The sequence below is a fragment of the Erythranthe guttata genome, chromosome 6 (assembly GCF_056151865.1).
Source record: "Erythranthe guttata isolate IM_541 chromosome 6, IM_541, whole genome shotgun sequence".
Classification (NCBI taxonomy): Eukaryota; Viridiplantae; Streptophyta; class Magnoliopsida; order Lamiales; family Phrymaceae; genus Erythranthe; species Erythranthe guttata.
This window is the reverse complement of record NC_142538.1, coordinates 15,457,564-15,481,634: the sequence shown is the minus strand read 5'-3', so window position 1 is coordinate 15,481,634 and position 24,071 is coordinate 15,457,564. Positions and strand designations below refer to the sequence as shown.

General features: G+C 37.0%; 3 protein-coding genes, 1 long non-coding RNA gene and 4 pseudogenes across 10 annotated transcripts; 7 read left to right on the top strand and 1 right to left on the bottom strand.

Annotated features, from left to right (window-relative positions):
• Positions 1–33: 33 nt before the first annotated feature.
• LOC105958293 (small ribosomal subunit protein eS17) lies at positions 34–1,415 on the bottom strand. The gene is made up of 2 exons (XM_012982301.2): positions 1,221–1,415; positions 34–702 (listed from the first exon to the last, which is right to left on the bottom strand). The coding sequence occupies exon 2, from the start codon at positions 669–671 to the stop codon at positions 228–230; it is 444 nt and encodes a 147-aa protein (XP_012837755.1). The 5' UTR covers positions 672–702; positions 1,221–1,415; the 3' UTR covers positions 34–227.
• A 742-nt stretch (positions 1,416–2,157) lies between these two features.
• On the top strand, positions 2,158–3,124 carry LOC105958260 (FAD-linked sulfhydryl oxidase ERV1). The gene is made up of 4 exons (XM_012982266.2): positions 2,158–2,230; positions 2,423–2,487; positions 2,719–2,796; positions 2,903–3,124. The coding sequence occupies exons 2-4, from the start codon at positions 2,423–2,425 to the stop codon at positions 3,021–3,023; spliced, it is 264 nt and encodes an 87-aa protein (XP_012837720.2). The 5' UTR covers positions 2,158–2,230; the 3' UTR covers positions 3,024–3,124.
• Positions 3,125–3,749: 625 nt separating this feature from the next.
• Positions 3,750–6,706, top strand: LOC105958294 (FAD-linked sulfhydryl oxidase ERV1). 6 transcript variants are annotated; one of them, XM_012982302.2, is made up of 7 exons: positions 3,750–3,893; positions 4,577–4,992; positions 5,560–5,637; positions 5,745–5,792; positions 5,983–6,047; positions 6,292–6,369; positions 6,481–6,706. In XM_012982302.2, the coding sequence occupies exons 2-7, from the start codon at positions 4,786–4,788 to the stop codon at positions 6,599–6,601; spliced, it is 597 nt and encodes a 198-aa protein (XP_012837756.2). In that variant the 5' UTR covers positions 3,750–3,893; positions 4,577–4,785; the 3' UTR covers positions 6,602–6,706. The 6 variants fall into 6 exon arrangements, with proteins under 6 accessions (XP_012837756.2, XP_088676057.1, XP_088676058.1 ...); XM_088819931.1 differs by having other exon boundaries at positions 3,753–3,851; positions 4,732–4,992; XM_088819932.1 differs by having other exon boundaries at positions 3,755–3,893; positions 4,583–4,992; positions 5,566–5,637.
• A 3,851-nt stretch (positions 6,707–10,557) lies between these two features.
• LOC148770270 (putative pentatricopeptide repeat-containing protein At5g37570 pseudogene) lies at positions 10,558–12,237 on the top strand (annotated as a pseudogene).
• A 678-nt stretch (positions 12,238–12,915) lies between these two features.
• Positions 12,916–14,716, top strand: LOC148770269 (putative pentatricopeptide repeat-containing protein At5g37570 pseudogene; annotated as a pseudogene).
• A 776-nt stretch (positions 14,717–15,492) lies between these two features.
• On the top strand, positions 15,493–17,205 carry LOC148770268 (putative pentatricopeptide repeat-containing protein At5g37570 pseudogene; annotated as a pseudogene).
• Positions 17,206–17,313: 108 nt separating this feature from the next.
• Positions 17,314–20,113, top strand: LOC148770267 (putative pentatricopeptide repeat-containing protein At5g37570 pseudogene; annotated as a pseudogene). Its single transcript, XR_016031617.1, has 2 exons — positions 17,314–17,347; positions 17,947–20,113. The product of XR_016031617.1 is annotated as a putative pentatricopeptide repeat-containing protein At5g37570 pseudogene (transcript).
• A 1,874-nt stretch (positions 20,114–21,987) lies between these two features.
• Positions 21,988–22,594, top strand: LOC148770266 (uncharacterized). The gene is made up of 2 exons (XR_016031575.1): positions 21,988–22,137; positions 22,234–22,594. It is a non-coding gene; the product is annotated as an uncharacterized LOC148770266 (long non-coding RNA).
• Positions 22,595–24,071: the final 1,477 nt, after the last annotated feature.

Here is a 24,071-nt window from a genome sequence, read left to right as displayed (position 1 = left end):
GGACAATCGACAAGGACAACATAGAAGAGATAATTCAGCAAAAACAAATAGTTCTTATATAAACCGTCACTTCCAAAAGATCAGTCTCGACTAAAACACAATTAAAAAGCCATTCGAATAAATAAACTAAAACATAACCCTAAACAACCATCATAGCCAAAAAAAAAAACAAGAAAGTTCAATAATCCCTCTTTCCGAAAAAAAAAAAACAATTAAACCAAAACATTTCAGTATCTCTTTCCGAAACCACCACCACCGCCGCCACGGCCGTAACCAGCGGCAACAGGCACAACACCCTGAGCTTCAGCGGTCTGCTTAACAACTCCGGGCAGGTCAGCCATTCCGAGGGAAGTAAGCATGTCAATGGTCTCCTGGTCAACCTCGATAACGTCGGTCTTGATGGCCGACTCGTCGGGCACAAAGTCCATACGCCTCTCTCTCTCCTCCTCCTGCAGCTTGAGTGAGATTCCGCGAACGGGTCCCTTTTGGATACGCTTCATCAAGTGAGTGGAGAATCCGGCAATCTTGTTGCGGAGACGCTTGGTCGGGATGTTGGTGACCTCGTCCATGATCTTCTTGTTCGTGTGGAAATCGAGAGTCATCTTCGAGTAGTACATCTCGATGACATGACGGGAGGTCTTCTTCACGGTCTTGGTACGAACACGACCCATCTTTGCAGCTGCGGATTGAACTTCCTTAACACTTCAAAATAAAAGAAATTAAAGATCAAACCGTAATGGCAAAATAACACGAAAAAAAAATATACGAACACATTTCCGATTCGACACGTTTCTCAATAGATCACAGTTTAAATTTTCAACAAACAAAAATCATTTCTTGGATGAAATTTAGGGTTCCCATTTTTCAAATAGAACTGGAAGCAAACAATAAAACGAAAATAAAAAATAATTAAATCGAGAATCAACTTCTACATAAGCAGTGTGGATCAAATTTCTTTCTACATAGAACATCAAAAAGCACAGTTTTAAAGCATTAGATAAACAAAAAACACAAGATAAATCGAAATATTCTAAACCCTATTTCGAAATTAAATTCGTCGGGATACAAAAAATTAAAACTACACACAGCCAGATACAACAAACGATTTCAAGATTCAGGAAGCTGGAGCACAAGAAAACTACAAATCTAGAGAAAACCCTAATACATAAAAGAAAACAATAAATTCGAGATTGTACATAAACAAGAAACGCCGAAATTACCGGAAAGACTGGAGCTCCGGCGAATGAAGTTGCTTCTTGACGGCGCTCTTGGGAGGAAGGAGAAAGACGAAGTAATGAGAATGGAGGATTTAGGGGTTTTTGTTGATTAGGTTTTGAAAATGGGCCGGGCTTTTTATCAAATGGTATAAATAAATGGGCTTTTCACTATTAGGGTTTATTTTGTTCGCGCCGTTTGGATTTCGGAGGCTTTTAGTTGTTGTAATATATTCGGGAAAATTATTAAAAAATATAATTAAAAATAAATAAATAAAACTTTCTTTTATCCTTAAAAAATACATAGAAAAACTGTTCCATCCGACAAGGATTCATATTTAATTTTTAACGGAAGAAAAAATATTAAAATGTCATAATAAAAAAAATACCTTTTTTTTTCCAAAACATCCTTATAAATAGGGCAAAATACTAAAAAGTCCTAATTAAAAAAAAATTATGTCCAAAAACTCCCAACTAAAATTCATTTGTGCAGGATAGTCCTAAAATAATAATGTTCATAATAATTTTTTATATAAGTTCTTTTAAATATCAGTATTAGTATTAGTATTAGTATTATCATTGTATCAATATCAATATTAATATTAATTATTAGGATTATTGTTTTTTCAGTTGTCGATATCGTATTATGCATCAACTATCAACTATCAACTAATAAAGTAGCCCGCGCTATTGCTCACCGTTCATGTAACTCTTGTTTCGAGGGTATTGAACTTCCGTCTCAGTTGGCGTCTATCGCCTAATAATATGATTTGTTTCGTTTCAAAAAAAAAGTTTGGCTCAGTTCTTACTCGTTCTTTCATCTAAGGATGATTTTTAAATATTATTTAGTATCATTAGTTATATATTGTACTCATTGAGTGATAATTTTTTATTCGTACGTTTTTACGAGAGATATTGTTGCTTACTCTGTGTGTTGGTTGTAAAAAGGTTTCCTATAATTTTTTCAGTATCCAGATAAGCCAACTAGGCAACAGAAGAGGGACGTTAAAGAACTGGTATGGTTGTTGTACATTGTCAATGACGCTTCTTCGTATTTTCTTATGCTATGTTTGCTATGAACACTAATCTCGATTCGACTAAAGTTACTAAAGTACGATTTCCCTCGATAATCATATATGTCAGAGTAATTTTGTTTTCTTAATCACTAGTTTCCGAAAATCATGTCAGTTTTACATTTCGTCGTGCAGATGGCAATATTATCTCGTATATATCCTTGTAAAGAATGTGCAGATCACTTTAAAGAAGTTATAAGGTGCATACTCACTCACTCCTTCGCAACCACCCTCAATTTTCTAACTTTCTATTTTTTTTTAAATCTTTTTCGGAAAGTTAGGCAATTTATTTTGGCATATTTTCATAATCTTCGGAGATGCTTAGTGAAAAATAAAATAGAATTTATGAAAGCAATTCGAATGCTCCGAAATTTCGTATTATTTCAATATTCCATTTGATAGACTTTTTCTGAATTTTAATTTCCGTACAGATCAAACCCGGTGGAGGCTGGATCTCATCACGAGTTTTCACAATGGGTATGCCGTGTGCATAATGTTGTTAATAGAAGGTAACACATTTATAATTTGCTCTATATAATTTTGGAGTAAAATAAACTCTGGTTTATTTATTTCCAAACTATAAATCAACGAATATTTTTACTCGTATTTCTGCAGCCTAGGCAAGCTTGTATTCCCATGTGAACGGGTCGAAGCAAGATGGGGCAAGTTAGAGTGCGAGCAGCGCGCGTGTGATCTACAAGGGACTTCAATGAATTTCAGTAATGAATTGAAATGAAATTTGAAATTTGTATCGTATTAACATTAATATGACGAGTGCATCAACGGTACTTGTTCGAACATTTATAGAAATACCGATATATGGAAAGTGAAAAAATCATTTATTAGTATTTTTTTGGGGGAGTTTACTGATTATTAACTATTTTAACTTCTTTTTTGTTGCATAAGGTTTAGAGGTTATATAATTACAAATCGATAACCGGTCCAACCCGTTACGACCCGTTTTCAACCTATTGAACGCTTAATCTCCGATTTTGATCTAGTAATATTTTATTACATATATTAAAAGAAAATACATTTTTTTATTACAGAGAAATTGATATGGGTTCTTCAATTAGTATTTTAATGACTGCATTTTGAAGAAAATACATTTATCCATAAGGTGAGATAAACAGATTAAAAATTACAAACAACTATAGTTAGCATACATACAAAGTGAATTACAATCACCCCTCATTTTTCATACTTGCATCCACCCCTTGCAAACTTTAGATTTCTTACATTAACACCCTTTTTTTAGGGGGTGGAAGCAAGAAATTAAAAAAAAAGCAGGGGTTGGATGTAATTATTCAAACATAAGGGTTGTTTTCGTAATTATACTTTACTTCAGGGAGGTGGCTGTAATTACCCTAATAATACAAACGATGTTTATTAAGCAGCAGAAGCGGAAAAGACCAAAACACCCTCAAGCAGCATTCGTTATTTCAAATCATCCTACATATAAATACAGTCGAAAAAGAGTACTCGCTGAAACCCTAGCGATTAGATTAGAGGAGTTCATCGGCGACAAGTGATTGTGCAGAAAGATGGGGCACTCTAACATCTGGAACTCTCACCCTAAAACCTACGGCCCTGGATCCCGCACCTGGTACTTCAATTTATTCAATCCTTTTTTTTTTTTAAAATTTTAATTTTAATTTCGTATCTGTATATGAATTTAATTCAATTTATATTGTAGTTTCTTTCTGCTTATGTTTTCTGATTTGAGTTCTTACAATCGGGTAATGTTGACGATTGAGATTGCCTAGTTTTTGCAGTGATATTTTCATATTCTGATTCATCCGAGGTTTTCAATCGAAAAGAAGTTTGTAAACCTAGTTTTGATTTAGATATGGTGAAATTAATATACAGTTTATCAATTCGACGAGGAAAAATGATTTATTTAGTTATGAAAGTTTGATTTATTCATTTACCACAGTGAAAATGTTTCGATTTATGTTGGCTATTGATGAACTGATAATACAATTGGATTTTCAATTTTATCTTTGCAAAAAGATTCCTTTATGGAATTAGAATCTTATTTTGAGAAGCTTATAGGCAGGCATCTTATAAAGTTGTTCGAAGATGTTATGAGCTGTATAATAACATTTCATATGATGTTTTCAATAGTTTATAAAATCGTCCAAAACGGTCACTGGTTTACTATTTGTTGCTCCAACATCTCACGATTCTTCTCTACTGATTTGTGGTAACTTTTACCTAATCGAATTAAAAGATTTTAAATTTAAACTAAAAAATAAAATGGGCTATTACCTAATTTTCCATAAAAAGAAACAGGATCTTCTGCGCTTTCGTATCAAATTCTGGTCCGTTAAACGCCGGCCACACTTGCCGCCACGCCGGAAGGGAAGACCTTGTCGACCGCCGCTTTAGCAGTTAAGCGACGGCCTCCAACTCGCCACCCACGGCGGTGTTTGTCGGTGAAGATTGTTGGCGTAATTGTTTGCCATCTCCGAAGCCCAACCGACAACAACAAACAAATGTCGGAAAATCCGCTTCATCATCTCTTCCAAGCGTTCGGCAAAGTTTCGGAGTGTGTGCAGACACATCTCTCACAGCTCACTCAACGCCACCCCGGAAAAAAATCGCCGCCCTCTCTAAGCACAAACCGGAACCCCCCTGTATCTATCTCCTCAAATTCCGCCGCCGACGCTCATATTCTCCAACCGGACGAAATCCTTAAAAAGGTTGCCCCCCACCCCTCCCCCCCTTTTTCCCGTACTTGCCGATACTCATTAGTTTGCTAATTTTGCTTTGCAGTAAGTAGAGTGAACTTATGTGATGAACAACACAACTGTTTGATAAAAGTCCTGAATGAACTTTTCCTTTATGTAGTTTCGTTTAACTAGTAATACAAAAGGCTAAAACTTTGACAGTATATACTTGGTACTTGTGTCATGTGTCTTCTACATTATTGTTCGATTAACTTGAAGCAGCACCTTTGTTCTTTCTTAGCTTCAATGATCGTAACAGGCGAATCGTGCTGTAATTTAGTAAGCAAGCGATAATTGATTTTCGGCTGAAAAAAATAACCATGTAGCAGCATAGTTCAAGTAACTGTTCAACTCCATTTTAGTATGAATCCAAGTCGGATAAATATTCTTCCCTGACGTCCACCGTAATATATGTGATCTGCGGCTTTTGATATAATGCCGGGTTTCGTTTATAACGCAAATATATACATTTAATTAACCAATCAGCTACAAGTACGATAATTTCTATTGGTGTTCATGTTTTTTTTTCTCCTTCTACAGGGGAAGTCTTCGAGTCCAACTACTAAAGAGGATCTTGGAAGAGCTACGTGGACTTTTCTTCACACGCTAGCTGCTCAGGTTTGTCTTTTTCTTCCCAGAATTCCTTTTTATTCGTACGTTTTTACGAGAAACATTGTTGCTTAATCTGTGTGCTGGTTGTAAAAAGGTTTCCTATATTTTTTCAGTATCCAGATAAGCCAACTAGGCAACAGAAGAGGGACGTTAAAGAACTGGTATGGTTGTTGTACATTGTCAATGACGTTTCTTCTTATTTTCTTATGCCATGTTGTTATGAACACTAATCTCGATTCGACTAAAGTTACCAAAGTACGATTTCTCTTGATTATCATATATGTACGAGTAATTTTGTTTTCTTAATCATTAGTTTCCGAAAATCATGCCAGTTTCTCATTTCTCGTGCAGATGGCAATATTATCTCGTATGTATCCTTGTAAAGAATGTGCAGATCACTTTAAAGAAGTTATAAGGTGCATACTCACTCTCCTTCTCAACCACCCCCACCCCCACCCCCAATTTTCTAACTTTCTATTTTTTTAAAATCTTTTTCCGGAAAGTTAGGCAATTTATTATGGCATATTTTCATAATCTTATGAGATGCTTAGCGAAAAATAAAATAGGATTTACAAAAGCAATTCGAAGGCTCCGAAGTTCCATACTATTTCAAATTTCCAAGTGATAGACTTTTTTTTCTGTATTTTAACTTCCGTACAGATCAAACCCGGTGGAGGCTGGATCTCATCACGAGTTTTCCCAATGGGTATGCCGTGTGCATAATGTTGTTAACAGAAGGTAAATGTATTTATAATTTGCTTTATATATTTTTTGAGTAAAATTAACTCTTGGTTTATTTATTTTTTCTAAACTGTAAATGAACGAATATTTTTACTCGTATTTCTACAGCCTAGGCAAGCTTGTATTCCCATGTGAACGAGTCGACGCAAGATGGGGTAAGTTAGAGTGCGAGCAGCGCGCGTGTGATCTACAAGGGACTTCAATGAATTTCAGTAATGAATTGAAATGAATTTGTATCGTATTAACATTAATACGACGAGTGCATCAACGGTACTTGTTCGAACATTTATAGAAACACCGACATATGGAAAGTGGAAAAATTCATTTTTTATTATTTTTTTGGGGGAGTTTATTGATTATTAACTCTTATTAACTTCTTTGTTGAGGTTTAGGGGTTACATAATTATAAGTTAATATAATTACGAATCGATAACTGGCCCAACCTGTTCCGGCCCGTTAACATGACCCGTTTTCAACCTATTTAATGCTTAATCTTCGATTTTGATCTAGTTATATTTTATTACGTATATTAAAAGAAAATATATATTTTATTACATAAAATTGATATTGGTTCTTAAAATGGTATTTTAATGACTGCATTTTGAAGAAAGTACATTTAACCGTAAGGTGAGATAAACAGATTAAAAATTACAAACAACTATTGTTAGCACGGTGAGATCCTGTGTTCTAAACTTTTATAAGATACCCCTTCAAATTGCGACACGTGTCCCAGCAAAAAAACCTATTTTTTTCCTCATTTATGTATTGTCGCAAATATCATTTGTACAATAATTATTTAAAAAAATCGGTAATTATAAATTATTAATGAAATGTCAATTTTACCCTCTCTATTTTAATGCAATTTTAAATCTATATTTATTGCTGAATTAAAATTTATAAAGTCAATTATATCATTATTCATAAAAAGCATTTCATAAAAAGCATTAAACCGTCCATCCAAAATTGAATCAACTTGAATTCGAACTTGTGACCATAAGAAAACATGCAAGAGTACTTACCATTAAGACACATCACATAATTGATAATAAACTAATAATACGGATATATATCACAAAGCTACAATTTATAATGGTTATAAAATTTATATAAATAATGTTAAATAAATTACTAATTCTCATATAATTATTATTATTATATATTAATAATATGTATAATAACAAATCTTTATATAATATATTTTAAAAATCTAAGGAAATGCCGATCAACTCGTGTAATTTAAAAATGAATTTCGAAAGAATTTGAAGTTTGAATTGAATCGTAAATTGTAAGATTTAATTAAATCGTAATATTTGAATCAATTAAACTCACGTGTTTTCAATTCAAAAAAAACATTCAAAGATTTGATCGATTAAGCTCAACTCATTTCAATTCGTAGACAATATTCAAATATTTGAATCGGTTAAACTCAATAATATACAATAGCGTATTAATTAAACTGTATAGTTAAAGTTTAGTATCTTTTTTTTTTAATTGAATTTTATCATAAAATTTAATTCGTAAAAATCGTAAGATTTAATCGGTTCATGGTCAGATTAAATCGTACGATTTACGATTTGATTCTTACGATTTTACGAATTAAATTATTATTTTTTTGTTAAAATTGAATTAAAAGGATAGTAGACTTTAATTATAAATAGTTAACTCGATTAATACGTTCTTGTCAGTGGTTGAACTTAATCGATTCAAATTTTTGAATAATATTTACAAATTAAAAGGATTTGCGCTTAATTGATTCAAATCATAAGCTTTAATTAATCTTATGATTTGATTCTTAAGTAATTTAGGAATTATTTTTTTATGATAAAATTGAATTAAAAATGTATTACACTTTAATTAATAATAGTTAATTTGATTAAGACGTTCTTGTCAATAGTTGAGCGCGCTCATTAATCGATTCAAATATTTGAATAATGTTTACAAATTGAAAGGACTTGAGCTTAATTGGTTCATATATTACGCTTTGATAAAATATTACAGTTACGATTAGGTTCTTACATGTGTTAGGAATTAAATTTATTATTTTTTATGACAAAATTAAATTAAAAAGATACTACACATTACTTATAAATAGTTAAATCAATTATGCAACACATTATGTCAATAGTTAAGCAACCGATTCAAATATTTGAATAATGTTTACTAATTGAAAGGATTTGAACTTAATCGATTCAAATTTTACTATTTGATTAAATTAAATATTAAAAGAAAATTCACAATATAGTATTTGTAGTATATAATTTTATTTTAAAGTGAGAAAACTACTAATTGGGATGAGTTATAAAATTTTCTTCTTCTAAATAAACATATTATTTTATATTTTATTTGGATTTGTCACACTATCGATTTAATAACATAAGTGAGTTTGAATTAAGTTATGCATTTTTTTCATATTTAATTGAGCATTCTTTACATTGTTAAATGGTGGAGTTTATTAATAATTCTAATATTATATAATTAATGATAGATGTTTGGCGTATTGAACTGCTATTATTTATATTTTTCAAACTTTATTACATTAAATTTGTTAATAATTTATTTAATATCATTTAATAATAATGAATGTTGCAATTAATATTTTAATTAACAGTATTTATACAATTATGGTTAAATATATCATAATAAGTTAATGTGCTTGGATGGTTAGCATTGATAAATGTATTAAGATGTCCCAAGTTGTATCCCTAATGAATGCATTTTTTTCGACTATTTATCAAATAAAACTCGGTCATAATGAATTTAAATTAATTATTTAATTAAAATATAGTAGGGGGTAAATTAGACAATTCAATGTTAATCAATTTTATATTAATTTAATAAAAAAATAATCGAAGGATAATTTGGTAAAGTACTTCATTTTTTAGAACATATGCCATGTTATTTTTCTAGGGTCCAGATTTAATCTTAGAAAATTAATGGTGATTAATGCATATCTCATAAAAGTTTAGAATATAGGCGGTCTCACCCTAGAAAGACCCTTGTTAACAATATATTAAAGGGTAAATTACAATCAACCTGTGGTAAGGTCTATTTACAAAAAAAATCCTAATTTTTTCATAATTACATCCAACCCGTCCAATTTGTAGATTTATTACATTAACACTCTTTTTGTAGGGGTGGATGTAAGAAATTTATAAACTAAAGGGGTTGGATGTAATTTATCAAAGATAAGGGGTTGTTTCGTAATTATACTAAATTACTTCAGGGAGGTGGCTTTAATATACCCTAATATTCAACGAGAACTGTTTATTAAGCAGCAGAAGCGGAAAAGACCAAAACACCCTCAAGCAGCATTCGTTATTTCAAATCAACCTTAGGGTTTTGGGTCTCCTACATATAAATACAGTCGAAAAAGAGTACTCGCTGAAACCCTAGCGATTAGAGGAGTTCATCGGCGACAACTGATAACTCGTTTTGATCGCAATCGGGTTGTTTGGTCGTTCTCAAGTTTTCTTGACAAGGGAAGAAATTATTATACGATGTGATGAATTTCTAATGTCAATCGATTTTGAAATTGAAACATAATCTGTGTAAGAAATTATCATTTAAAAATCTCCAATCGAAGTGTTCGAGTTTGGTTGGTTAAAATGTGACCAAACATTTTACGATTAGAGAAGTGAATGCACTATGATTAGAGAATACTGCGAATTGATCACTGCATCGTCTACGATTTTTGTCGGATTAAAATAAAATTAAAAATTTCCCAAGATTAAATTTATAGATTTTCTTCAAATTGAGAGAGAAGTTGTGTCCTAGAAAATATTTATGCTCTATAAATTTTGTATGTATGTGCACGTTTAAACAATCCCCTCGTATATCTATCTAAATTTAGTGCATGATTTTGGCAAAGTAGCATTGAGTCAAAATCAAATTCCACTACTTATCAAAAAAAAAAAAAATTCAAATTCCATTGCTTGAGCTACAATCCAACCTAATGTCAATATTTTAACATTTATTATTATTTTTATAGAAAAATAGCAACAATAATTTTTTAAAAAAATGTTTAGTATAAAATGCCCAGAAAAATTGCTGCTTGAACAGAATCTCTCAATAAATCTTCCAGTTTCCCCCGTTAGTGGGAGTGTCGGAGTTTTCTCACCGTCGCAACGTCCGCCGGAGATGGCCGCAATTTGGAGTTAGGGTTTATTTAAATTACAGAAAGCTCTAATGCGCTTCTCTTTAGAATTGGAGCATTCGTCTTCAGCTATATTATCCCTCTTGAGAGGTTGCAAAACTATCCTGGATTTCAACCAAGTCCACACCCAAATCATTCGCGGAGGCTGTGAGCAAGACCATTTCTTGATTACCCACTTCATTTCCATCTGTGCCGCCGTTCTTCCCTCCAATCTCTCATACCCCACCGCCGTTTTCGACTGCGTTACCCGCCCAAATATTTATCTATGGAACGTTTTGATGAAATCATACTGCCATAACTCTTCTCTGAACGAATGCTTCTCGTTTTTCAGAAGGATGAAGAGGGGCTTGGATGTGGTTCCTGATAAGTACACCTTCCCTTCTGTGATTAAAGCCTGTTCTAACGTTTCGGCTCTAGAAGAAGGCAGGGTTCTTCACGGGGTGACGGTGAGGTGTGGCACTGATGGGGATGTGTTCGTGGGGTCTAGTTTGGTCGACTTTTATGGCAAGTGTGGGCAGATCAGCTGCGCGCGTAAGGTGTTCGATGGAATGTCTGTGAGGAATGAGGTTTCTTGGACAGCCATGATGGTGGGGTACTTGAGCTTTGGGGATATGGCTGCTGCGAAATCCTTGTTTGATGAAATGCCTAAGAGGAATACGGCGACGTGGAATGCGATGATCAAGGGGTTGGTGAGGTCGGGCGATTTGAATTGCGCAAGGAACCTGTTCGACGAAATGCCTGTAAGAAACGAGGTTTCGTTTACCACCCTGATCGACACGTATGCCAAGGGAGGTGACATGGCAGCTACGAGATCCTTGTTCGATCAGTTGACTCACAAGGATTTGTTTTCATGGTCTGCTTTAATGTCGGGGTATGTACAAAACGGGAAGCCATGTGAGGCAGTCAAAGCTTTTTCCGAAATGCAGGATTCAAATTTGAAGCCAGATGAATTCATAATGGTGAATTTGATGTCTGCCTGTTCTCAATTAGGGTGTTCCGAGCTAGCAAAATGGATCGATTCCTACATGAAAAACGGATCCTTTGACCTAAGGCGCGCCCACGTGGCTGCTGCTCTCGTTGACATGAACGCAAAGTGTGGCAACATGGATCGTGCATCTTCACTGTTCGAAGAAATGCCTGAACGAGATTTGCTTTCGTATTGCTCCACAATCCAGGGCTTATGCATTCACGGGTTCGGTTCCCAAGCGGTTCACCTCTTCGAAAGGATGATAAATGAAGGGATAAGGCCTGATGACGTGGCATTCACCGTATCTTGTCACCATGCACTCACGCTGGACTCGTTGATGATGGGTGCCGTTTTTTCGAATTGATGATTAATAGCTACTCGATCAATCCAACTCCAGATTATTATGCGTGTATGGTCAACCTTCTTGGAAAATCGGGAAAGCTTGAATCTGCTTACGAGCTTATACGGTCAATGCCTGTAGAATCACATGCTGGTGCGTGGGGTGCTCTTCTCGAGGCTTGTAGGGTCAACTGTGATGTTGACTTGGGTGAGGTGGTGGCGAGTAGACTCTTCGAGCTCGAGCCTCATAATGCCGGTAATTATGTACTGTTATCGAATATTTACGCAGAAGCTGATAGATGGAGTAATGTGTTTAACGTGAGGGATAAAATGAGTAAGAGCAGAGTTAGGAAAGTACCCGGCTGCACTTATGTAGAGTCAACTATGGCCGCCTGATTCTTGAAGTTTGCCCCTACAGTCGAACATGTGCTTCATAAGCAAAGAAGGTGTCCGATGCAGTTCTAAAGTCGATGCTTCTTCGTTAGTGGGGCCCACTTTTGAAGCCGCAACGCTACATTTTGAGCAGAGTACATCAGTATATAACCAATGCCACTTTCCCCTCTCAGTGGTGGAGCTAAGGGTAATGAGGGGCCAAACATTTAAAAATCTCCAATCGAAGTGTTCGAGTTTGGTCGGTTAAAATGTGACCAAACATTTTACGATTAGAGAAGTGAAGGCACTATGATTAGAGAATACTGCGAATTGATCACTGCATCGTCTATGATTTTTGTCGGATTAAAATAAAATTAAAAATTTCCCAAGATTAAATTTATAGATTTTCTTGAAATTGAGAGAAAAGTTGTGTCCTAGAAAATATTTATGCCCTATAAATTTTGTATGTATGTGCACGTTTAAACCATCCCCTCATATATCTATCTAAATTTAGTGCATGATATATTTTGGCAAAGTAGCATTGAGTCAAAATCAAATTCCATTGCTTGAGCTACAATCCAACCTAATGTCAATATTTTAACATTTATTATTATTTTTATAGAAAAATAGCAACAATAATTTTTTTAAAAAAAGGTTTAGTATAAAATGCCCAGAAAAATTGCTGCTTGAACAGAATCTCTCAATAAATCTTCCAGTTTCCCCCGTTAGTGGGAGCGTCGGAGTTTTCCCACCGTCGCAACGTCCGCCGGAGATGGCCGCAATTTGGAGTTAGGGTTTATTTAAATTACAGAAAGCTCTAATGCGCTTCTCTTCAGAATTGGAGCATTCGTCTTCAGCTATATTATCCCTCTTGAGAGGTTGCAAAACTATCCGGGATTTCAACCAAGTCAACACCAAAATCATTCGCGGAGGCTGTGAGCAAGACCATTTCTTGACTACTCACTTCATTTCCATCTGTGCCGCCGTTCATCCCTCCAATCTCTCATACCCCACCGCCGTTTTCGACTGCGTTACCCGCCCAAATATTTATCTATGGAACTTTTTGATGAAATCATACTGCCAGAACTCTTCTCTGAACGAATGCTTCTCGTTTTTCAGAAGGATGAAGAGGGGGTTGGATGTGGTTCCTGATAAGTATACCTTCCCTTCTGTGATGAAAGCCTGTTCTAACGTTTCGTCTCTGGAGGAAGGCAGGGTTCTTCACGGGGTGACGGTGAGGTGTGGCACTGATGGGGATGTGTTCGTGGGGTCTAGTTTGGTCGACTTTTATGGCAAGTGTGGGCAGATCGGCTGCGCGCGTAAGGTGTTCGATGGAATGTCTGTGAGGAATGAGGTTTCTTGGACAACCATGATGGTGGGGTACCTGAGCTTTGGGGATATGGCTGCTGCGAAATCCTTGTTTGATGAAATGCCTAAGAGGAATACGGCGACGTGGAATGCGATGATCAAGGGGTTGGTGAGGTCGGGCGATTTGAATTGCGCAAGGAACCTGTTCGACGAAATGCCTGTAAGAAACGAGGTTTCGTTTACCACCCTGATCGACGGGTATGCCAAGGGAGGTGACATGGAAGCTGCGAGATCCTTGTTCGATCAGTTGACTCACAAGGATTTGTTTTCATGGTCTGCTTTAATGTCGGGGTATGTACAAAACGGGAAGCCATGTGAGGCAGTCAAAGCTTTTTCCGAAATGCAGGATTAAAATTTGAAGCAAGATGAATTCATAATGGTGAATTTGATGTCTGCCTGTTCTCAATTAGGGTGTTCCGAGCTAGCAAAATGGATCGATTCGTACATGAAAAATGGATCCTTTGACCTAAGGCGCGCCCACGTGGCTGCTGCTCTCGTTGACATTAACGCAAAGTGTGGCAACATGGATCGTGCATCTTCACTGTTCGAAGAAATGCCTGAACGATATTTGATTTCGTATTGCTCCACAATCCAGGGCTTATGCATTCACGGGTTCGGTTCCCAAGCGGTTCACCTCTTCAATAGGATGATAAATGAAGGGATAAGGCCTGATGACGTGGCATTCACCGTTATCTTGTCAGCATGCACTCGCGCTGGACTCGTTGATGATGTGTGCCGTTTGTTCGAATTGATGATTATGAGCTACTCGATCAATCCAACTCCAGATCATTATGCGTGTATGGTCAACCTTCTTGGAAAATCGAGAAAGCTTGAATCTGCTTACGAGCTTATACGGTCAATGCCTGTGGAATCACATGCTCGTGCATGGGGTGCTCTTCTTGAGGCTTGTAGGGTCAATTGTGATGTTGACTTGGGTGAGGTGGTGGCGAGTAGACTCTTCGAGCTCGAGCCTCATAATGCCGGCAATTATGTACTGTTATCGAATATTTACGCGGAAGCTGATAGATGGAGTAACGTGTTTAACGTGAGGGATAAAATGAGCAAGAGCGGAGTTAGAATAGTACCCGGCTGCACTTATGTAGAGTCAACTATGGCCGCCTGATTCTTGAAGTTTGCCCCCACAGTCGAACATGTGCTTCATAAGCAAAGAAGGTGTCCGATGCAGTTCTAAAGTCGATGCTTCTTCGTTAGTGGGGCCCACTTTTGAAGCCACAACGCTATATTTTGAGCAGAGTACATCAGTATATAACCAATGCCACTTTCCCCTCTCAGTGGTGGAGCTAAGGGTAATGAGGGGCCAAACATTTAAAAATCTCCAATCGAAGTGTTCGAATTTGGTCGGTTAAAATGTGACCAAACATTTTACGATTAGAGAAGTGAAGGCACTATGATTAGAGAATACTGCGAATTGATCACTGCATCGTCTATGACTTTTGTCGGATTAAAATAAAATTAAAAATTTCCCAAGATTAAATTTATAGATTTTCTTGAAATTGAGAGAAAAGTTGTGTCCTAGAAAATATTTATGCCCTATAAATTTTGTATGTATGTGCACGTTTAAACCATCCCCTCATATATCTATCTAAATTTAGTGCATGATATATTTTGGCAAAGTAGCATTGAGTCAAAATCAAATTCCATTGCTTGAGCTACAATCCAACCTAATGTCAATATTTTAACATTTATTATTATTTTTATAGAAAAATAGCAACAATAATTTAAAAAAAAAAAAGGGTTTAGTATAAAATGCCCAGAAAAATTGCTGATTGAACAGAATCTCTCAATAAATCTTCCAGTTTCCCCCGTTAGTGGGAGCGTTGGAGTTTTCCCACCGTCGCAACGTCCGCCGGAGATGGCCGCAATTTGGAGTTAGGGTCTATTTAAATTACAAAAAGCTCTAATGCGCTTCTCTTCAGAATTGGAGCATTCTTCTTCAGCTATATTATCCCTCTTGAGAGGTTGCAAAACTATCCGGGATTTCAACCAAGTCCACACCTAAATCATTCGCGGAGGCTGTGAGCAAGACCATTTCTTGATTACCCACTTCATTTCCATCTGTGCCGCCGTTCTGCCCTCCAATCTCTCATACCCCACCGCCGTTTTCGACTGCGTTACCCGCCCAAATATTTATCTATGGAACGTTTTGATGAAATCATACTGCCAGAACTCTTCTCTGAACGAATGCTTCTCGTTTTTCAGAAGGATGAAGAGGGGGTTGGATGTGGTTCCTGATAAGTACACCTTCCCTTCTGTGATTAAAGCCTGTTCTAACGTTTCGGCTCTGGAGGAATGCAGGGTTCTTCACGGGGTGACGGTGAGGTGTGGCACTGATGGGGATGTGTTCGTGGGGTTTAGTTTGGTCGAATTTTATGACAAGTGTGGGCAGATCGGCTGCGCGCGTAAGGTGTTCGATGGAATGTCTGTGAGGAATGAGGTTTCTTGGACAGCCATGATGGTGGGGTACCTGAGCTTTGGGGATATGGCTGCTGCGAAATGCTTCTTTGATGAAATGCCTAAGAGGAATACGGCGACGTGGAATGTGATGATCAAGGGGTTGGTGAGGTCGGGCGATTTGAATTGCGCAAGGAACCTGTTCGACGAAATGCCTGTAAGAAATGAGGTTTCGTTTACCACCCTGATCGACGGGTATGCCAAGTGAGGTGATATGGCAGCTGCGAGATCCTTGTTCGATCAGTTGACTCACAAGGATTTGTTTTCATGGTCTGCTTTAATGTCGGGGTATGTACAAAACGGGAAGCCATGTGAGGCAGTCAAAGCTTTTTCCGAAATGCAGGATTCAAATTTGAAGCAAGATGAATTCATAATGGTGAATTTGATGTCTGCCTGTTCTCAATTAGGGTGTTCCGAGCTAGCAAAATGGATCGATTCCTACATGAAAAACGGATCCTTTGACCTAAGGCGCGCCCACGTGGCTGCTGCTCTCGTTGACATGAACGCAAAGTGTGGCAACATAGATCGTGCATCTTCACTGTTCGAAGAAATGCCTGAACGAGATTTGATTTCGTATTGCTCCACAATCCAGGGCTTATGCATTCACGGGTTCGGTTCCCAAGCGGTTCACCTCTTCGATAGGATGATAAATGAAGGGATAAGGCATGATGACGTGGCATTCACTGTTATCTTGTCAGCATGCACTCGCGCTGGACTCGTTGATGATGGGTGCCGTTTTTTCGAATTGATGATTAATAGCTACTCGATCAATCCAACTCCAGATCATTATGCGTGTATGGTCAACCTTCTTGGAAAATCGGGAAAGCTTGAATCTGCTTACGAGCTTATACGGTCAATGCCTGTAGAATCACATGCTGGTGCGTGGGGTGCTCTTCTCGAGGCTTGTAGGGTCAACTGTGATGTTGACTTGGGTGAGGTGGTGGCGAGTAGACTCTTCGAGCTCGAGCCTCATAATGCCGGTAATTATGTACTGTTATCGAATATTTACGCGGAAGCTGATAGATGGAGTAACGTGTTTAACGTGAGGGATAAAATGAGTAAGAGCGGAGTTAGAAAAGTACCCGACTGCACTTATGTAGAGTCAACTATGGCCGCCTGATTCTTGAAGTTTGCCCCCACAGTCGAACATGTGCTTCATAGGCAAAGAAGGTGTTCGATGGAGTTCTAAAGTCAATGCTTCTTCGTTAGTGGGGCCCACTTTTGAAGCCGCAACACTACGTTTTGAGCAGAGTATATCAGTATATAACCAATGCCTTTTTCCCCTCTCAGTGGTGGAGCTAAGGGTAATGAGGGGCCAAACATTTAAAAATCTCCAATCGAAGTGTTCGAGTTTGGTCGGTTAAAATGTGACCAAACATTTTACGATTAGAAAAGTGAAGGCACTATGATTAGAGAATACTGCGAATTGATCACTGCATCGTCTACCATTTTTGTCGGATTAAAATAAAATTAAAAATTTCCGAAGATTAAATTTATAGATTTTCTTCAAATTGAGAGAGAAGTTGTGTCCTAGAAAATATTTATGCTCTACAAATTTTGTATGTATGTGCACGTTTAAACCATCCCCTCATATATCTATCTAAATTTAGTGCATGGTTTTGGCAAAGTAGCATTGAGTCAAAATCAAATTCCATTGCTTGAGCTACAATCCAACCTAATGTCAATATTTTAACATTTATTATTATTTTTATAGAAAAATAGCAACAATAATTTTTTAAAAAAAAGGTTTAGTATAAAATGCCTAGAAAAATTGCTGCTTGAACACAATCTCTCAATAAATCTTCCAGTTTCCCCCGTTAGTGGGAGTGTCGGAGTTTTCCCACCGTCGTAACGTCCGCCGGAGATGGCTGCAATTTGGAGTTAGGGTTTATTTAAATTACAGAAAGCTCTAATGCGCTTCTCTTCAGAATTGGAGCATTCGTATCCCTCTTGAGAGGTTGCAAAACTATCCGGGATTTCAACCAAGTCCACACCCAAATCATTCGCGGAGGTTGTGAGCAAGACCATTTCTTGATTACCCACTTCATTTCCATCTGTGCCACCGTTCTTCCCTCCAATCTCTCATACCCCACCGCCGTTTTCGACTGCGTTACCCGCCCAAATATTTATGTATGGAACGTTTTGATGAAATCATACTGCCAGAACTCTTCTCTGAACGAATGCTTCTCGTTTTTCAGAAGGATGAAGAGGGGGTTAGATGTGGTTCCTGATAAGTACACCTTCCCTTCCGTGATTAAAGCCTGTTCTAACGTTTCGGCTTTGGAGGAAGGCAGGGTTCTTCACGGGGTGACGGTGAGGTGTGGCACTGATGGGGATGTGTTCGTGGGGTCTAGTTTGGTCGACTTTTATGGCAAGTGTGGGCAGATCGGCTGCGCGCGTAAGGTGTTCGATGGAATGTCTGTGAGGAATGAGGTTTCTAGGACAGCCATGATGGTGGGGTACCTGAGCTTTGGGGATATGGCTGCTGCGAAATCCTTGTTTGATGAAATGCCTAAGAGGAATACGGCGACGTGGAATCCGATGATCAAGGGGTTGGTGAGGTCGGGCGATTTGAATTGCGCAAGGAACCTGTTCGACGAAATGCCTGTAAGAAACGAGGTTTCGTTTACCACCCTAATCGACGGGTATGCCAAGGGAGGTGACATGGCAGCTGCGAGATCCTTGTTCGATCAGTTGACTCACAAGGATTTGTTTTCATGGTCTGCTTTAATGTCGGGGTATGTACAAAACGGGAAGCCATGTGAGGCAGTCAAAGCTTTTTCCGAAATGCAGGATTCAAATTTGAAGCAAGATGAATTCATAATGGTGAATTTGATGTCTGCCTGTTCTCAATTAGGGTGTTCCGAGCTAGCAAAATGGATCGATTCCTACATGTAAAACGGATCCTTTGACCTAAGGCGCGCCCACGTGGCTGCAGCTCTCGTTGACATGAACGCAAAGTGTGGCAACATGGATCGTGCATCTTCACTGTTCGAAGAAATGCCTTAACGAGATTTGATTTCGTATTGCTCCACAATCCAGGGCTTATGCATTCACGGGTTCGGTTCCCAAGTGGTTCACCTCTTCGATAGGATGATAAATGAAGGGATAAAGCCTGATGACATGGCATTCACCGTTTTCTTGTCAGCATGCACTCACGCTGGACTCGTTGAAGATGGGTGCCGTTTTTTCGAATTGATGATTAATAGCCACTCGATCAATCCAACTTCAGATCATTATGCGTGTATGGTCAACCTTCTTGGAAAATCGGAAAAGCTTGAATATGCTTACGAACTTATACGGTCAATGCCATTGGAATCACATGCTGGTGCGTGGGGTGCTCTACTCGAGGCTTGTAGGGTCAACTATGATGTTGACTTGGGTGAGGTGGTGGCGAGTAGACTCTTCGAGCTCGAGCCTCATAATGCCGGTATTTATGTACTGTTATCGAATATTTACGCGGAAGCTGATAGATGGAGTAACGTGTTTAACGTGAGGGATAAAATGAGTAAGAGCGGAGTTAGAAAAGTACCCGGCTGCACTTATGTAGAGTCAACTATGGCCACCTGATTCTTGAAGTTTGCCCCCACAGTCGAACATGTGCTTCATATGCAAAGAAGGTGTTCCATGCAGTTCTAAAGTCGATGCTTCTTCGTTAGTGGGGCCCACTTTTGAAGCCGCAACGCTACATTTTGAGCAGAGTACATCAGTATATAACCAATGCCATTTTCCCCTCTCAGTGGTGGAGCTAAGGGTAATGGGGGGCCACCCCCCCCCCCCCCCCCACCTCAAGTGAACTTTTTGTGTATATTTTAGCCAGATGAAGGCAAAATCCTGGTTATGCAGCGTTCTACGGTGGAGTGGAATTATCGGAACTAATGTGAATAATACCTAATTTCGTTTTTTTCTCTCGAAAAGTTTGCTATATTTTGTTGACCTCAGGGATTGTGATCGTAGTGTTTTATTAACGGTGAAGTGTTGTAGCATTTAAGTTTTTTAAATGTAGGTAGTGGTAATAGATTTACGAACTGTTGTTTATACTTATTTGTAGCTTCGGGAAGGCGTGTTCTTCACTAGAGTTAATTGCACATAACCCCCTGTGTAATTTTGAATTGCTGAAAAAACACTCGTGTTAAAAAAATTAGCAAAGAACCCCCTGTGTTGTGATTTACAAAGCACACTGTCCCTTTTTCCGAAATTGGTCGTTGACTTGCATGAAATGACCGAACTACCCTTAATATTTTTTAATAATATTTGTATTTTAAATAAACAAAATGCAAACAGAAATATACTAAATAAAAAAAAAATCAACACACACAATCTTCTCCACCCATCCACCGCAACCCCCCTCCACAGACCTCTGCCGCCGCACCAGCTGCTCATCCGATTTAACACACACAAATTCACCCACTTTCACTTTAATTTCTCATTCCTAGGTTTCTTAATTTATCAAATATCTGCGCCGGCTGCGCAGCTCCCTCGCCCGCCTCCACCGCATCCTTGCCGTCGTCCACCGCTCTTCCCATCGCTTCTCTTTCCACCCCTCCTACGACCACGCAACCGTCCGCTGCCTCTTCCTCGTTTTACTTGACGAACTCTTTCCCTCTCCCCAAACAAACTTCTTCATTTTGAAAACTAATTAAAAAAAATCGTTTGAGATCTCGATTTAACAGAATGTCGAGGGAGAAGATTTAGTGCGGTGTATTGTGATTCCTGATAATATGGATATTTGTATAGCTGCAGATGCGGTCCAAATCTTCTGAAATGGTGTGGCGAAGACGATTGTTTTGGGTCCGGAAAGAAAAGGGTGAATCTTGAGTTTGAAGAGGGCATTTCTGAAAGTACTAGGGACTGAATTGAAAAAAATTGAAAACTTCATTCAGGGCATATGAAAATTTTAGGGTGAATTTGTGAATTCCGAAATTTCTAATTTAAAGGGTACTTGGGTCTTTTCAAGTCCAAAAACACACGCCTAGTCGCACAAACCGCGATTGTATCCCACGCCGGACTCGCAGGGACTTTATTGCAATTGATTAATTTTCATAGGGGGGTTTGTGCTAATTTTTTTAACACAGGTGGTTTTTCTGCAATTCAGGATTACACAAGGGTGGTCCTTGCAAAAAACCCTCTTCACTAAGTTGTACAGGAATATATTTGATTTTGTTGAATTGCAGATTGATTCATCAAATTAATGGATCTGATAATTTATTCTGTTGCTTTTTTTTTCTATAATTATTATTATTACATGGCAAGTCAATCCAACAAGAAAACAAGATCTTCGACGAGCTACGATCGACTTCTCTTCACACGAGCTGCTCAGGTTTTCTTCCGAGGCTTTAACCTTTTAAACGTCTGTTCATCGTCTATTTAATCGAAATTGATGTCACTAATCAATCTCCAATTGATTACTGCAGTAAAAATTCTGGTGAAAATACTTTAAATTTAGGGGAAATATGCAATACCCCCCTCAAATGGAAAATATTATGAGTAAAACCCATTTGACTTTTAAGACTTTTGCACAAACCCAAAATCCAATCTTAATTAGTGAAACCCCCTCAACAAATGTGATAAGCCGAAACTACCCTTATAGGTAGGTTTTTTTTTTAAATAATTGCAATATTTATTTTCCATAACCTCTCACGTGATTATAGGATTACATTAATTCTCTCTTTAAATCTCCATATTTCTCTCTTTCGTTATCTCTCTCCTCTCGTTCTCTCACAAAATTTTCGTTCTCTCATCTTATTCTCTCACAATTTTTTTTCACGCTCCTTCCTCTCTCTCTCTCTCTCTCTCTCTCTCTCTCTCTCTCTCTCTCTCTCTCTCTCTCTCTCTCTCTCTCTCTCTCTCTCTCTCTCTCTCTCTCTCTCTCTCTCTCTCTCTCTCTCTATATATATATATATATATATATATATATATATATATATATATATATATAAACACAATTCATCTCTGTAATTTAAAATTCTTTTGTAATTGTATGTGTTCTCTTGAATCTTTGAAGATTGTTGGAAGAATTGTTAGTCTTTGATTCAGTTACAACAGCGGCATGTAATTTGAGAACCTTTGATAAAATTCTTCAAATGCGCTAACTGTAAGTTGTTCGTCGTTTTTAATTTCTTGTTTGATGCCTTTGGTTTTAATATATATTCTCATGATTTAAGATTCATACTTTGTTTATGTTTCTCAGGTGAAGTACTCAAGAGAGCCCGACAATATTGCCAAATGTAATTCATTGTTCTTCTTAATTGCATTTTATTTGTTCTAGATGCAAGCCACTGGCCAGAGCCGCCATTTAGGGTTACGCGTTTCCTCCTCCCAACCCCATAAATACCCCAAACACTCTTGCCTCCGCCACTTTACAACTAACCCATACCAGTTTGATGCAAATAAAACAACGCCGACGAGATTTGAGGAACCCGTAGCGCAATTAGGAGTGTAGTCACATTGTAGTCACATTGTAGTCACATTGTAGTCACGTTGGAGTCACATTGGACTCACTGTTATTGAATAAATACATACTTAATATGACTACAGTCATGGTTAATTCATATTTTTTTTCTCGAATTAATTGTCGAAAAACAGACTAAAGTTTTTTTAATTTGGTAAACATGACTGTAATACACTATATAATCAGGTATTTAAAGTTGAAAATGCAAAAACCGACAAAATAAAGAAAGAATATGACTACAATTGATATAGTCACATACAGTCATATTAGATTATAGTCATATTCAACTATAGTCATATTCAACGTAATAAACTTGTCTGGGGAAAAATTCAATTTTTTATTTAACATTTTTGTAAGAAAATATTAAAAAAAATAATAAAAAAATAAAAAATAAAAAATAAAAAATAAAAAATAAAAATTGTACTCTGCAAAGCTTTTAATTAGTGGGTTTTGATTTGTACGTGATCAAGCATATTTTTATTCTTTTTAATTTGTTGGCTGATTTTAAGGAGATGTGATATTGTGCTGATTTTTTTTTATTTTCTTCTTTAATTAATTGGCCGAATTTAAGGAATTCGAATATTAAGTGTTGGAAAAAAATCACTATTATTTAGGCATTATTTAAGGAAACAAGAACCGTGCAATTATTGTGTAGGAGATTGTATAATTTTAGAAGGGTAGTATTGAAATTAATATTTATAGGGGGTTATCACAAAGAAAGATTTGAGGGTTGGATATATCACCATTTATTATTCATCCAAGGGGTTTATTGCTAAAGACCCCTTAAATTTAATTGTTCTAGTCAATGATTAAACACTTTTATTTGATTAGTGACCAAACATTACTTAAAAGAGAAAAAAAAGGAACAATTGTGGAAAGTGGTTAAGTTACTATGATTATAGTCTAGAGAGCAGTTAAAGTAGGGTAATTAGTGGCTAACTAATTTAATTACTTATATTAACAAACATGACTTTAATTGATGGATGTGTTACATTTCAACTGATGAACACTTTAAGTAGTGTAGTGTGCAAGTCACATGCCTTCATAATTTTCCACCACCAACATCATTTATTTATTCATTTCATTAAATTAAACTTAATCCATATTAATTATTAGGGTAAATTACAAACACCCCCTAGGTATGGTCAAATTACAAAAAAACCCATCTTGTTTGGATAATTACATCTACCCCCTTCAACTATGATATTTTCTTACACCTCCACCCTTATGGTGCCAAATTCAACATAATCATCTAAATTCCGTGAAATGTGCTCTAGTTTGTACTCGTTTTGTGAAAAAATACAGTTTCCGATGCACCACAAACTGATATATACAAGTTAAAAATCACATATTATGATCATCTTGCTTCATAATGTAGAGTTTGAATGGGATAAAACGGGTACAAAAGTGATAATATTCCATATAATCTCGAAGATTCCACTAAATTTGAGGAGTTGAGGGGGTGGTTGTAATTATCCAAACAAGAGGGATGTTTTTGTAATTTGACCATACCTCAGGGGGTGTTTGTAATTTACCTAAATTATTATGACCTCAACAAGATTCTGCGTATATAGTTT